Source organism: Petromyzon marinus, unplaced genomic scaffold, assembly GCF_048934315.1.
Source record: "Petromyzon marinus isolate PM22_M1 ecotype Great Lakes invasive population unplaced genomic scaffold, UKy_Petmar_22M1.pri1.0 PM_Scaffold_139, whole genome shotgun sequence".
In the NCBI taxonomy this organism is placed as follows: Eukaryota; Metazoa; Chordata; class Hyperoartia; order Petromyzontiformes; family Petromyzontidae; genus Petromyzon; species Petromyzon marinus.
Window position 1 is genome coordinate 54,477 of NW_027423101.1, and position 16,740 is coordinate 71,216.

The 16,740-nt window shown below is 45.4% G+C and overlaps 1 protein-coding gene across 4 annotated transcripts in view; it reads left to right on the forward strand.

The window, feature by feature from the left end:
- The first annotated feature begins 1,769 nt into the window (after window positions 1–1,769).
- Window positions 1,770–16,740, forward strand: part of LOC142922669 (reticulon-4 receptor-like 2) — a 122,668-nt gene continuing 107,697 nt past the window's right edge. Inside the window, exons 1-2 of one of the 4 annotated variants that reach the window (XM_076063503.1) lie at window positions 1,770–2,019; window positions 3,695–3,821. In XM_076063503.1, coding sequence (XP_075919618.1) covers window positions 3,734–3,821 — 88 coding nt within the window. In that variant the 5' untranslated portion in view covers window positions 1,770–2,019; window positions 3,695–3,733. The other 3 variants (XM_076063504.1, XM_076063502.1, XM_076063505.1) reach the window with 3 other exon arrangements.

The following is a 16,740-nucleotide window of genomic DNA, read 5'->3' on the forward strand; positions in this document are numbered from 1 at the left end:
GCAGCACTTGCCCCAACAGCCCTGCTAGAGGCTACCTGGGGGAGCTTTGTCTGTGTGTGTACATCATAGGTGGTGCTACTCGCTACTAGCAGCACTTGCCCCTACAGCCTGCTAGAGGCTACCTGGGGGAGCTTTGTCTGTGTGTGTGCATCATAGGTGGTGCTACTCGCCACTAGCAGCACTTGCCCCTACAGCCCTACTAGAGGCTACCTGGGGGAGCTTTGTCTGTGTGTACATCATAGGTGGTGCTACTCGCCACTAACAGCACTTGCCCCTACAGCCCTGCTAGAGGCTACCTGGGGGAGCTTTGTCTTTGTGTGTGTACATCATAGGTGGTGCTACTCGCCACTAACAGCACTTGCCCCTACAGCCCTGCTAGAGGCTACCTGGGGGAGCTTTGTCTGTGTGTACATCATAGGTGGTGCTACTCGCTACTAGCAGCACTTGCCCCTACAGCCCTGCTAGAGGCTACCTGGGGGAGCTTTGTCTCTGTGTACATCATAGGTGGTGCTACTCGCCACTAACAGCACTTGCCCCTACAGCCCAGCTAGAGGCTACCTGGGGGAGCTCTGTCTGTACCTTTGTGTGTGAGTGGTGTTCACGCTAACGAGGCGATCAATGTTATAGACACCACGTGAAGATAACAGAGAGAGAGACTTTTAACATTCAATCGTTATTTTATTTGTATTGTATCAAAATTAATAAGATTATTATAAATATTTATTTACTTAGATTTTTCATAAAGTAATGCACCTTTTATAATTTTAAAAATGAAATTTGATATGTATTTATAATTATAATACAATATTTGAGTGATTATTTACTTGTATAATTTAAACATGTGAAATAAATCTTTATTTATGGATTTAAAAAAGTGTATGCATCGTTATTTATATTATTCATTTAAGAATTAAAAACAAATATTTATTCATATTTATAATTAAAAGATTTAAACAAAATATTTATTAATAATTTAAACACGCTAAATAAATCTTTATATTTGTAGTTATTTTTTTTTTACAAATCTTTATTGCTATTTATAATGTAAGCACGCTAAATAAATGTTTATTTACATTAATATAATCCAAAATGAGTACTGAAATATTCATATTAATAACTTAAACAAAGAAATAATACATAATTAAATATAAAAAAGCATAAAAAAACGCAAGATAAGTATTTGCGTAAATTATATTAATATATTTAATATATCGTTATTTATATATTTTAAAATAAAATAAAATTTTCCCGCCAATAGCGAGAGGCGGGCGGGGGGCGGGGCCACTACGGCCCCCACCGAACATTCTCCTCATGAATTAGCGCCAAGAAGCGTGGGAGGTTTTTAAAAAATATATAAAAAATATAATTATTATCCATCATCGTCATCGTCGTTGTTTACGGGGTAACAGTTTCATTGTAATGCGGTAATCGTAATCTCTCTTACATTTTTTTTTAAAAAAAAAAACGTCGACAAAAAATTGTATCGTTTGTCGGCGACGCGTGTTTGATGTTTGTTGTTGTTGTTAGCGAGCGCGCGCGCGCGCGGCTCGGGTTGTTGTTATTGTTGTTATTATTGTTATTGTTGTTACTCAACGATATTCGTAAAGTCGTCAGAATATTCGTTCAGGAAAGGAATGAACGAAGAGGGGCGAGAGAGAGAGAGCGAGAGAGAGAGAATGCCTGAGGCGAGGTTTCGCTGAGCAACGGCGCAATCCAAAAAATAAATTTAAACAAAAATCGCAACAAATATAAATAAAGAATGTTTTTAACAAAAATCCCCCCCCACACACACACGAAAAAAAACCTCTCAGAATAATACAAAAAAACAACGTGAGGCGAATTGCGATCGAATTTCAGTCAGAACGTCAAAACGCGCCGCTCTGAGATGCCCGCGTTGCGAGGTTTTATAATTTTATATTTATTTTATTTATATATTTTTATATTTTACAAAGCGGCTCGGGGCGGGTCGCGCGCGTGGCTTTTATTCATTTGGCGGAGGAAGGAGAGAGCGAGGAGGGGGTGAGTCAGAAACGTCGAACATCCCCCCCACCCAACCGCCTACCGCCTCCCTCCTCCGACAAACCCCGCGGGGCTCTCGCGGCAGAGGCGGCAGAGGCGGCGGCCTCACGAGTCGCTCGCCAGTCGGAGCCGCCGCTGCTGTTGTGGTGGTTGTTGTGTTGGTGGTTGTTGTGGTGGTGGTTGTTGTGGTGGTGGTGGTTGTGGTGGTGTGGTTGTGGTGGTGGTTGTTGTGTTGGTGGTGGTTGTTGTTGTGGTGGTTGTTGTTGTGGTGGTGGTTGTTGTGTTGGTGGTGGTGGTGGTTGTTGTGGTGGTGGTTGTTGTGTTGGTGGTGGTTGTGGTGGTTGTTGTGGTGGTGGTGGTTGTGGTGGTGGTTGTTGTTGTTGTGGTGGTGGTTGTTGTGGTTGTTGTGGTGGTGGTTGTTGTGGTTATTGTGGTGGTGGTTGTAGTGGTGGTTGTGGTTGTTGTGGTGGTGAGTCAACAGCCGCTGTGGTTGTGGTGGTTGTGGTGGTTGTTGTGGTGGTTGTGGTGGTGGTTGTGGTGATTGTTGTGGTGGTTGTGGTTGTTGTGGTGGTTGTTGTGGTTGTTGTGGTGGTGGTTGTTGTGGTGGTGGTTGTGGTGGTGATTGTGGTGGTGAGTCAACAGCCGCTGCTGTTGTGGTTGTGGTGATTGTTGTGGTTGTTGTGGTGGTTGTGGTGGTGGTTGTTGTGGTTGTTGTGGTGGTGGTTGTTGTGGTGGTGGTTGTTGTGGTGGTGGTTGTGGTGGTGGTTGTGGTGGTAAGTCAACAGCCGCTGCTGTTGTGGTTGTGGTGATTGTTGTGGTGGTTGTTGTGGTGGTTGTTGTGGTTGTTGTGGTGGTTGTGGTGGTGGTTGTTGTGGTTGTGGTGGTTGCTGTGGTGGTGAGTCAACAGCCGCTGCTGTTGTGGTGGTGGTTGTGGTGGTAGTTGTGGTGGTGGTTGTTGTGGTTGTTGTGGTGGTTGTGGTGGTGGTTGTTGTGGTGATTGTTGTGGTTGTTGTGGTGGTGAGTCAACAGCCGCTGCTTCGTAACGACGATTTGATAATGTTCGGTAGCCGCCTGTTAAGATGATTTTAGATTTTATTTTTTCCGCGGGAAGAAGACTTCGCTTAGCGAGAACGGTGCTCACAAAATCTACAATTTGTGAGGGGTGGGGGCGGAATTATAGTAGCGCGTTTTAAGGTCGATTTAATATCAACAACATCAACAACAACATCAACAACATCATCAACAACATCAACAACAACATCAACACCAACATCAACATCACCACCAACATCAACACCACCACCACCATCAACACCACCACCATCAACACCACCACCATCAACACCACCACCAACATCACCACCATCAACACCACCACCATCAACACCATCATCACCACCACCATCACCACCATCAACACCATCATCATCACCACCACCATCACCACCATCAACACCACCACCACCACCACCAACATCACCATCGACACCACCATCAACATCACCATCAACACCACCACCAACATCATCACCACCATCAACACCAACACCATCACCACCATCAAGACCACCACCATCACCAACACCACCATCAACATCATCACCATCACCACCATCAACATCATCACCACCACCACCATCACCACCACCATCGTAGACTGTCTCTGACCCATTAGAGATTCGATTTGGCGAGATGTCAGCGGCGGGGTAAGAAGATGTCATGGAAGATGTCGTGGAAGATGTCGTGGAAGATGTCGTGGAAGATGTTCGCCCGTGACATCGCAAGCGCGATAGCGAATACAGGTGCGTTACCGTGTTGAGATCGATATGCGTGAGATCGATATGCGTGAGATCGATAGGCGTGAGATCGATAAGCGTGAGATCGATAAGCGTGAGATCGATAAGCGTGAGATCGGCGGTGGCGGGCGGTCGGAAGATCAAAGCTACGGAGGCATCAAAAGGATGAATCGATAAGTCGGAGGGGCAGAGATCGATGACTTGCACGAGGCCCTCGTGCCTGGGAGATAACTGAGGGAGATGAGATGGATGTATCGATTGAGATGGAGATAATCGATTATTTATTTTTGGTTTCCGGGGAGATGTGAGGGAGTCGACTTGGGGGGAGTGATTCGGTGAGTCTCTAAGGAAGGAGATAGATGGAGATAGAGAGAGAGATAGGGCGATAGGGAGGGAGATAGGGAGATAGTGAGAGATAGGTGGAGATAGGGAGAGAGATAGGGAGAGAGATAGGGAGGGAGATAGGGAGAGAGATAGGGAGAGAGATAGGGAGGGAGATAGGGAGAGAGATAGGGAGAGAGATAGGGAGGGAGATAGGGCGATAGGGAGGGAGATAGGGAGATAGTAAGAGATAGGTGGAGATAAGGAAAGAGATAGGGCGATAGGGAGGGAGATAGGGAGATAGTGAGAGATTGGGAGAGAGATAGGTGGAGATTGGGAGAGACATAGGTGGAGATAGGGAGATGGGGAGAGAGATAGGGAGGGAGATAGGGAGATAGTGAGAGATAGGGAGATAAGGAGAGAGATAGGGAGATAGAGAGAGATAGGGGGATAGGGAGGGAGATAGTGAAAGAGATAGGGGGAGAGATAGGGCGATAGGGAGGGAGATAGGGAGATAGTGAGAGATGGGGAGAGAGATAGAGGGAGATAGTGAGAGATGGGGAGAGAGATAGGTGGAGATAGGGAGAGATAGGTGGAGATAGGGAGAGAGATCGGTGGAGATAGAGAGAGATAGGGAGATAGTGAAAGAGATAGGGAGATAGGGAGGGAGATAGAGAGATAGGGAGAGAGATAGGGCGATAGGGAGGGAGATAGGTGGAGATAGGGAGAGAGATAGGGAGATAGGGAGAGAGATAGGTGGAGATAGGGAGAGATAGGGCGATAGGGAGAGAGATAGGTTGAGATAGGGAAAGAGATAGGTGGACATAGGGAGAGAAATGGAGAGAGATAGGGCGATAGGGAGAGAGGTGGAGATAGGGAGAGAGATAGGTGGAGATAGGGAGAGATAGGGAGGGAGATAGGGCGATAGGGAGAGAGATAGGGAGATAGGGAGAGATAGGTGGAGATAAGGAGATATATAGGTGGAGATAGACACACAAAGGGGAGATATTATTTAATGTATGTCATTTTAAATATGATTACTTGAGATATATTTGTGGGTATGGGATAATTATCTCTTAATTAAATTATAGAGAAAGTTAAATATGAGAATGGAGGTGTTAGGGTGAGATAAGGCGGAGATCATTTGTAGAAATAATGTTGAGATCGTAGATAGGGAGGAGATAATTCATAGAGATAAGGTAGAGATCATAGAGCGATAAGGTAGAGATCATAGAGAGATATCACGTGGAGATCATTGTAGAGAGATAATGTGGAGATCATAAAGATATGAGGTGGAGATAATTCAGAGATAATGTGGAGATCATAGAGATATACTGAGATAACACGACAGAGAGATAACACGGGAGAGAGATAACACGGTAGAGAGATAGCACCACAGAGAGATAACGCGACAGGGAGATAACACGGGAGAGAGATAACACCACAGAGAGATAACACGACACAGAGATAACACGACAGAGAGATAACACGACAGAGAGATAACACGGCAGAGAGATAACGCGACAGAGAGATAACACGGGAGAGATAACACCACAGAGAGATAACGCGACAGAGAGATAACGCGACAGAGAGATAACACGACAGAGATAACACGACAGAGAGATAAGAAGATTTAGAGAGATAACACGGCAGAGAGAGATAACACGACAGAGAGATACCACCATAGAGATAACACGACAGAGAGATAACACGACAGAGATACCACCACAGAGAGATAACGCGACAGAGAGATAACACGGCAGGGAGATAACACGGGAGAGAGATAACACCACAGAGAGATAACACGACAGAGAGATAACACCACAGAGATAACACGACAGAGAGATAACGCGACAGAGAGATAACACCACAGAGAGATAACGCGACAGAGATAACACGACAGAGAGATACCACCACAGAGATAACACGACAGAGAGATAACGCGACAGAGAGATAACACCACAGAGAGATAACACGATAGAGATAAAGAGATCACTGATAGATGGAGAGAGATAAGGGTGAGTGAAACAATGCCGATTGATCGATCCCGTGGTGGCGATAAGATCTGTAAAGCTCTCGACACACTCTGATACACTCACACACTGACACACGCATACACACTCACTGACACACTCACACTGACACACTGACACACTCACACGGACACACACACACTGACACACGCACACTCACACACACTGACACACTCACAGACACTGACACACGCACACTGACACAACAACAACCGCCATTCGCCACTAAGTGGCGTTGACGTCACCACGACGCTTGTGCCAGGCTATGTGCACCCTGAGGCCACGTGAAGTGTCGAACGCCCGCTGGCAGGAGGTCACGGGGCAGACCCAGGTGCCACGGGTCGACTGACTGAGATGACTGGCTGATGCACCACCTGTGCCCCCTACTGTGCCAACCTGCTGTGCTTTAGCCACCCGGCGCTCCGCTCGTTGTTGTGAGCGTCGCTCCTCCGCCCTCCGTTGTTGTTGGAGGGCGACTACCTCCAACTGCCCAGTAGCATCCTTCACGAGCCTCCTCCACAGAGGCCGATCTTGACACCGCTGGTACCAGTCATCGGCAAGTCCACTCAGCTCCACGTCCTCCTGTACCACATCACTCCATCTCTTCTCTAGCCCGTGCCGCGCCCGCTTAGCCCCCTCAATCCGGCCGAACAAAAGCTGTTTCGGAATGTGGTGGCTGGGCATGCGGGCTACATGACCCAGCCATCGCAGCCTTGCCTGCCGGAGGAGCTCACCGATGGGACCCTGCCCAGATCTTTCAAGGATTTGTGAGCTCCTCACACAATCCAGTCTGGTTAAACCCAGGATGGATCGTAGGCAGGCCAGCCTAAATGTTTCTAACCGGCGAAGATGTTCCATTAGGGGGGTCCACGTTTCGCAAGCGTAGAGAAGGGAGGGAATGACCGTGGCCGAGAAGACCTGAAGCTTAGTGCGGAGCGACAGACCAGGTAGCTTCCACACAGTGTTACGCAACCGATGAAAAGATATTGCCGCTCGACTGATTCGGAGTGAGACCTCTGCTGTTAAACTGGAGCCGGCCATAAGCACACTGCCCAGGTATGGGAAGCTCTCCACTCTCTCCACAATTGCCCCATCACCGATTGGGAGTTGTGGGGGTGGAGTGTCCGATGGTACAAAATGCCCAGGCGGGTGCTTAGTTTTGGTGGGGCTGATGGTAAGGCCCCATCTCTTAGTGGCACGCTCCAGTCTCAGCAGCAGCATCTCCAACTCCTCCTCTGAATGAGCAGCTATTACCAAATCATCGCATACATAACGTGGTTGAGCAATTGGGAGCCATCTCTTGACCGCACCCGGCCATCGATCAGCCTCCCATTATATCTGTACCAAATGGAGATTCCCCCGGTACAGCTATTGAAGGCTTCACGAACTACGTGGTCAAAATAGATGTTAAATAATGTGGGAGCCAGAGGACATCCCTGTCGCACCCCAAGGTGTACAGGGAATGGCTCTGACTCCCGGCCACGTAGTTTTACCCGGGCCCGCTCACCATCATGAAGGTCCTTAATGATCGTGAGCAGAGGGTCAGGTACTCCAAAAGCACGAAAACAACCCAGAGCCCAGGCCTACTGATGGTATCATAGGCCTTGACCAGGTCAATAAAGCAGAGATGTAGGTCTTGTTGGAATTCCCTACACCTCTGCTGTAGCAGACGGACAGAAAATATGGCATCTGTGCAGGACCTTTCCTGAAACCGCATTGGGGCTCCGCAAGCCTCTCCTCAGCGTGCCTGGCAAGGCGATGTTGAATAATCCTTGCCAGGACCTTTTCCGGCACACTGAGGAGTGAGATGCCCCTGTAGTTGTTACAGTCTGTGTGGTCCCCCTTCTTAAAGAGGGGGACCACCAGGGCATCCTTCCAATCCTGCGGAACCCGTCCAGTGGTCCAGACTGTTGTTATGATGTCATATAGGGCAGTCTGTGCACAAACTCCACCCTCCCTCAGCATTTCGCTTGGGGGATCATCTCTACCCGGTGCCTTTCCTGGTCTCACACACACACACACTGACACACTCACACACACTGACACACACGGACACACACACACACTCTCTCACACACACACACTGACACACTCACACACACTGACACACACGGACACACACACACACTCTCTCACACACACACACGGACACACGCACACACACTGACACACACACACGCACTCACACGCAGTGTATAGTACAGTGTGAGTGTGTAGTGTATAGTGTAGTGTGTAGTGTATACTACAGTGTGTGTAGTGTATAGTACAGTGTGTAGTGTATAGTACAGTGTGGGTATGTAGTTATAGAACAGTGATTGTGTAGTTTATAGTACAGAGTGAGTGTGTAGTGTATAGTACAGTGTGTAGTTTATATTACAATGTGTAGTGTATAGTACAGAGTGAGTGTAGTGTATAGTACAAGGTGAATGTGTAGTGTATAGTGTAGTGTATAGTACAAGGTGAATATGTAGTGCATAGTGTACTGTATAGTGTAGTGTATAGTACTGTGTAATGTATAGTGTAGTATATAGTACAGTGTAGTGTTTAGTACAGTGTGAGTGTATAGTGTAGTGTATAGTACAGTGTAGTGTATAGTACAGGGTGAATGTGTAGCACTGTAGTGTATAGTACAGTGTAGTGTATAGTACAGTGTGCGTGTATGGTGTAGTGTATAGTACAGTGGGGTGTGTAGTGTATAGTACAGTGGGGTGTGTAGTACAGTGTAGTGTATAGTACAGGGTGAATGTGTAGTGTATAGTGTAGTGTATAGTACAGTGTAGTGTATAGTGTAGTGTATAGTACAGGGTGAATGTGTAGTGTATGGTGTAGTTTGTAGTACAGTGTGAATGTGTAGTGTATAGTACAGTGTAGTGTATAGTACAGGGTGAATGTGTAGTACAGTGCGTGTGTAGTGTATAGTACAGTGTGAGTGTAGTGTATAGTTCAATGTGAGTGTATAGTGTATAGTACAGTGTAAGTGTGTAGTGTATAGTACAGTGTGTAGTGTATATTACAGTGTGGGTGTGTAGTGTATAGTACAGTGATTGTGTAGTGTATAGGACAGAGTGAGTGTGTAGTGTATAGTACAGAGTGAGTGTAGTGTATAGTACAAGGTGAATGTGTAGTGTATAGTGTAGTGTATAGTACAAGGTGAATATGTAGTGCATAGTGTACTGTATAGTGTAGTGTATAGTACTGTGTAATGTATAGTGTAGTATATAGTACAGTGTAGTGTTTAGTACAGTGTGAGTGTATAGTGTAGTGTATAGTACAGTGTAGTGTATAGTACAGGGTGAATGTGTAGCACTGTAGTGTATAGTACAGTGTAGTGTATAGTACAGTGTGCGTGTATGGTGTAGTGTATAGTACAGTGGGGTGTGTAGTGTATAGTACAGTGGGGTGTGTAGTACAGTGTAGTGTATAGTACAGGGTGAATGTGTAGTGTATAGTGTAGTGTATAGTACAGTGTAGTGTATAGTGTAGTGTATAGTACAGGGTGAATGTGTAGTGTATGGTGTAGTTTGTAGTACAGTGTGAATGTGTAGTGTATAGTACAGTGTAGTGTATAGTACAGGGTGAATGTGTAGTACAGTGCGTGTGTAGTGTATAGTACAGTGTGAGTGTAGTGTATAGTTCAATGTGAGTGTATAGTGTATAGTACAGTGTAAGTGTGTAGTGTATAGTACAGTGTGTAGTGTATATTACAGTGTGGGTGTGTAGTGTATAGTACAGTGATTGTGTAGTGTATAGTACAGAGTGAGTGTGTAGTGTATAGTACAGAGTGAGTGTAGTGTATAGTACAAGGTGAATGTGTAGTGTATAGTGTAGTGTATAGTACAGGGTGAATATGTAGTGCATAGCGTACTGTATAGTGTATAGTAGTGTATAGTGTATAGTACAGTGTGAGTGTATAGTGTAGTGTATAGTACAGTATAGTGTAGTGTATAGTACAGTGTAGTATGTAGTACAGTGTGCATGTATGGTGTAGTGTACAGTACAGTGGGTTGTGTAGTGTAATGTACAGTGTAGTGTATAGTACAGGGTGAATGTGTAGTGTATAGTGTAGTGTATAGTACAGTGCATAGTACAGGGTGAATGTGTAGTGTAGTGTGTAGTACAGTGTAGTGTACAGTGTATTGTATAGTACAGGGTGAGTGTATAGTACAGTGTGTAGTGTATAGTACAGTATAGTGTATTGTATAGTTTGTATAGTACAGTGTGTAATGTATAGTACAGTGTGAGTGTATAGTGTAATGTATAGTGTAGTGTATAGTACAGTGTAGTGTGTAGTGTATAGTACAGTGTGGTGTGTAATGTATAATGTGTATAGTGCAGTGTAGTGTATAGTACAGTGTAGTGTCTAGTGTAGTGTATAGCACAGTGTAGTGTAATGTGTAGTGTAGTGTATAGTACAGTGTAGTGTATAGTACAGTGCGTCTATAATACAGTGTAGTGTATAGTACAGTGTAGTGTATAGTGTAGTGTATAGTACAGTGTAGTGTATATTATAGTATATAGTACAGTGTAGTGTATAGTACAGTGTGAGTGTGTAGTTCCAGTGCTTCAGTGAGGGAAAAAAGTATTTGATCCCTTGCTGATTTTGTACGTTTGCCCACTGACAAAGAAATGATAAGTCTATAATTTGAATGGTAAGTTTATTTGAACAGTGGGAGACAGAATAACAACAACAAAATCCAGAAAAATGCATGTCAAAAATGTTATAAATTGATTTGCATTGTAATGAGGGAAATAAGTATTTGACCCCTCTGCAAAACATGACTTAGTACTTGGTGACAAAATCCTTGTTGGCAATCACAGAGGTCAGACGTTTCTTGTAGTTGGCCACCAGGTTTGCACACATCTCAGGAGGGATGTTGTCCCACTCCTCTTTGCAGATCTTCTCCAAGTCATTAAGGTTTCGAGGCTGACGTTTGGCAACTCGAACCTTCAGCTCCCTCCACATTTTCTATGGGATTAAGGTCTGGAGACTGGCTAGGCCACTCCAGGACCTTGATGTGCTTCTTCTTGAGCCACTCTTTTGTTGCCTTGGCCGTGTGTTTTGGGTCATTGTCATGCTGGAATACCCATCCACGACCCATTTTCAATGCCCTGGCTGAGGGAAGGAGGTTCTCATCCAAGATTTGATGGTACATGGCCCCGTCCATCGTCTCTTTGATGCGGTGAAGTTGTCCTGTCCCCTTAGCAGAAAACACCCCCAAAGCATAATGTTTCCACCTCCATGTTTGACGGTGGGGATGATGTTCTTGGGGTCATAGGCAGCATTCCTCCTCCTCCAAACACGGCGAGTTGAGTTGATTTCAAAGAGCTCCATTTTGGTCTCATCTGACCACAACACTTTCACCCAGTTGTCCTCTGAATCATTCAGATGTTCATTGGCAAACTTCAGAAGGGCATATATATGTGCTTTCTTGAGCAGGGGACCTTGCGGGCGCTGCAGGATTTCAGTCCTTCACAGCGTAGTGTGTTACCAATTGTTTTCTTGGTGACTATGGTCCCAGCTGCCTTGAGATCATTGACACGATCCTCCCGTGTAGTTCTGGGCTGATTCCTCAACGTTCTCATGATCATTGCAACTCCTCGAGGTGAGATCCCCAGGCCGAGGGAGATTGACAGTTATTTTGTGTTTCTTCTATTTGCGAATAATCGCACCAACTGTTGTCACCTTCTCACCAAGCTGCTTGGCAATGGTCTTGTAGCCCATTCCAGCCTTGTGTAGGTCTACAATCTTGTCCCTGACATCCTTGGAGAGCTCTTTTGGTCTTGGCCGTGGTGGAGAGTTTGAAATATGATTGATTGATTGCTTCTGTGGACAGGTGTCTTTTATACAGGTAACAAGCTGAGATTAGGAGCACTCCCTTTAAGAGTGTGCTCCTAATCTCAGCCCTTTAAGAGTGTGCTCCTAATCTCAGCTCGTTACCTGTATAAAATACACCTGGGAGCCAGAAATCTTTCTGGTTGAGAGGGGGTCAAATACTTATTTCCATCATTAAAATGCAAATCAATTTTTAACATTTTTGACATGCGTTTTTCTGGATTTTGTTGTTGTTCTGTCTCTCGCTGTTCAAATAGACCTACCATTAAAATTATAGACTGATCATTTCTTTGTTAGTGGGCAAACGTACAAAATCAGCAGGGGATCAAATACTTTTTTCCCTCACTGTATATTGCGGATTAGCAGCTACAGCTCTGTAGCTCTGTGAGTGATTATCTTTGTAATCCCAGGATTAGGTGATAAATTCAATAGGTTTACCCCCATCATCAAATAAATAAATAACTGTCATGGCATACACACACAGATATACAGCACACAGAGACCCATAGACTCACTGCATAGAGACCCATAGACTCACCACACAGCGACCCATAGACTCACCACACAGAGACCCATAGACTCACCACACAGAGACCCATAGACTCTCCACACAGAGACCCATTGACTCACCACACAGAGACCCATAGACTCACCACACAGAGACCCATTGACTCACCACACAGAGACCCATAGACTCACCACACAGAGACCCAAAGACTCACCACACAGAGACCCATAGACTCATCATACAGAGACCCACAGACTCACCACACAGAGACCGATAGACTCACCAAACAGAGACCCACAGACTCACCACACAGAGACCCACAGACTCATCACACAGAGATCCATAGACTCACCACATAGAGACCCATAGACTCACCACACAGAGACTCACAGACTCACCACACAGAGACCCATAGACTCACCACACAGAGACCCATAGACTCACCACACAGAGACCCATAGACTCACCACACAGAGACCCATAGACTCACCACACAGAGACCCATAGACTCTCCACACAGAGACCCATTGACTCACCACACACAGACCGATAGACTCACCAAACAGAGACCCACAGACTCACCACACAGAGACCCACAGACTCATCACACAGAGACCCATAGACTCACCACATAGAGACCCATATACTCACCACACAGAGACTCACAGACTCACCACACAGAAACCCATAGACTCACCACACAGAGACCCATAGACTCACCACACAGAGACCCATAGACTCACCACACAGAGACCCATAGACTCACCATACAGAGACCCACAGACTCACCACACAGAGACCCACAGACTCATCACACAGAGACCCACAGACTCATCACACAGAGACCCATAGACTCACCACACAGAGACCCATAGACTCACCACAGAGACCCATAGACTCACCACACAGAGATCCATAGACTCACCACACAGAGACCCACAGACTCACCACTCAGCGACCCACACACTCACCACACAAAGACGCATAGACTCACCACACAGAGACCCACAGACTCACCACACAGAGACCCACAGACTCACCACACAAAGACCCATAGACTCACCACACAGAGAGGGGATACACAGGGGTACACACATAGAGGGGATAGGGCATCAGAGGGGTTCGCAGGGGTTCACACACAGAACCCGTATGTGTGCCTCCCTTTAGGCGGACGGAGAGAAGCCATCTCCGCATCTCCGGCACCGCACAGAGCCCATTCCTCGTAAAATATTGATTGGTTCATTAAAAGGTGAAGCTTTCCGCTCTATTTTGTTGTTTTTATTGCTGCTGTTGCTGTTTGTAGTCTGTGAGCCTCTGAGCGTACACACATCCCTGCAGAGTTTAAAGTTCATGGGGTTCATTTTGGTTTTATATTTATTCCAGCACTCCTCTACTCACGAATGAGATAGGTTCCAGTGGTCTGTGTTCGTAAGTCGATTTGTTCATAAGTCCAACTTTACTTCTGTCCATTCCAAACGTGTAAATGTAGATGCCACTGGTTCTTCATGTTCTGTAGATGTAGATGCTGCTGGTTCTTCATGTTCTGTAGATGTAGATGCTACTGGTTCGTCACGTTCTGCAGATGTAGATGCTATTGGTTCTTCACATTCTGCAGATGTAGATGCTACTGGTTCTTCATGGTCTGCAGATGTAGATGCCACTGGTTCTTCACGTTTTGCAGATGTAGATGCCACTGGTTCTTCATGTTCTGCAGATGTGGATGTTACTGGTTCTTCATGTTCTGCAGATGTAGATGCCAATGGTTCTTCATGTTCTGTAGATGTAGATGCCACTGGTTCTTCACATTCTGCAGATGTAGATGCCACTACGTCTCCATGTTCTGCAGATATAGATGCCACTGGTTCTTCATGTTCTGTATTTGTAGATGCCACTGCCTCTTCACATTCTGCAGATGTAGATGCCACTGGTTCTTCATGTTCTGTAGATGTATATGCTACTGGTTCTTCATGTTCTGTAGATGTAGATGCCACTGGTTCTTCACGTTCTGTAGATGTAGATGCCACTGGTTCTTCACGTTCTGCAGATGTAGATGCCACTGGTTCTTCACGTTCTCCAGATGTAGATGCTACTGGTTCTTCACATTCTGCAGATGTAGATGCTACTGGTTCTTCATGTTCTGTATTTGTAGATGCCACTGGTTCTTCACATTCTGCAGATGTAGATGCCACTGGTTCTTCCTGTTCTGCAGATGTAGATGCCACTGGTTCTTCATGTTCTGTATTTGTAGATGCCACTGGTTTTTAACGTTCTGTAGATGTAGATGCCACTGGGTCTTCACATTCTGCAGATGTAGCTGCCACTGGTTCTTCACATTCTGCAGATGTAGATGCTACTGGTTCTTCACGTTCTGTAGATGTAGATGCCACTGGTTCTTCATGTTCTGTAGATGTAGATGCTACTGGTTCTTCATGTTCTGCAGATGTAGATGCCACTGGTTCTTCATGTTCTGCAGATGTAGATGCCACTAGTTCTTCATGTTCTGTATTTGTAGATGCCACTGGTTCTTCACGCTCTGTAGATGTAGATGCCACTGGTTCTTCATGTTCTGTAGATGTATATGCTACTGGTTCTTCACGTTCTGCAGATGTAGATGCCACTGGTTCTTCATGTTCTGTATTTGCAGATGCCAATGGTTCTTCATGTTCTGTAGATGTAGATGCTACTGGTTCTTCATGTTCTGCAGATGTAGATGCCACTTGTTCTTCACATTCTGTAGATGTAGTTGCCACTGGTTCTTCACATTCTGCAGATTTAGATGCCACTGGTTCTTCATCTTCTGCAGATGTAGATGCTACTGGTTCTTCATGTTCTGTAGATGTAGATGCCACTTGTTCTTCATGTTCTGTATTTGTAGATGCTACTGGTTCTTAATGTTCTGCAGATGTAGATGCCACTGGTTCTTCATGTTCTGCAGATGTAGATGCCACTGGTTCTTCACGTTCTGTATATGTAGATGCCACTGGTTCTTCATGTTCTGTAGATGTAGATGCCACTGATTCTTCACATTCTGCAGATGTAGATGCCACTACTTCTTCATGTACTGCAGATGTAGATGTCACTGGCTCTTAATGTTCTGCAGATGTAGATACCACTGGTTCTTCATGTTCTGTAGATGTAGATGCTACTGGTTCTTCACATTCTGCAAATGTAGATGCTACTGGTTCTTCATGTTCTGTATTTGTAGATGCCACTGGTTCTTCATGTTCTGAAGATGTAGATGCCACTGGTTCTTAATGTTCTGCAGATGTAGATGCCACTGGTTCTTCACATTCTGTAGATGTAGTTGCCACTGGTTCTTCATGTTCTGCAGATGTAGATGCCACTGGTTCTTCACATTCTGCAGTTTTAGATGCCACTGGTTCTTCACCTTCTGCAGATGTAGATGCTACTGGTTCTTCATGTTCTGTAGATCTAGATGCCACTGGTTCTTCATGTTCTGCAGATGTAGATGCCACTGGTTCTTCATGTTCTGTATTTGTAGATGCCACTGCCTCTTCACATTCTGCAGATGTAGATGCCACTGGTTCTTCATGTTCTGTAGATGTATATGCTACTGGTTCTTCATGTTCTGTAGATGTAGATGCCACTGGTTCTTCACGTTCTGTAGATGTAGATGCCACTGGTTCTTCACGTTCTGCAGATGTAGATGCCACTGGTTCTTCACGTTCTCCAGATGTAGATGCTACTGGTTCTTCACATTCTGCAGATGTAGATGCTACTGGTTCTTCATGTTCTGTATTTGTAGATGCCACTGGTTCTTCACATTCTGCAGATGTAGATGCCACTGGTTCTTCCTGTTCTGCAGATGTAGATGCCACTGGTTCTTCATGTTCTGTATTTGTAGATGCCACTGGTTTTTAACGTTCTGTAGATGTAGATGCCACTGGGTCTTCACATTCTGCAGATGTAGCTGCCACTGGTTCTTCACATTCTGCAGATGTAGATGCTACTGGTTCTTCACGTTCTGTAGATGTAGATGCCACTGGTTCTTCATGTTCTGTAGATGTAGATGCTACTGGTTCTTCATGTTCTGCAGATGTAGATGCCACTGGTTCTTCATGTTCTGCAGATGTAGATGCCACTAGTTCTTCATGTTCTGTATTTGTAGATGCCACTGGTTCTTCACGCTCTGTAGATGTAGATGCCACTGGTTCTTCATGTTCTGTAGATGTATATGCTACTGGTTCTTCACGTTCTGCAGATGTAGAT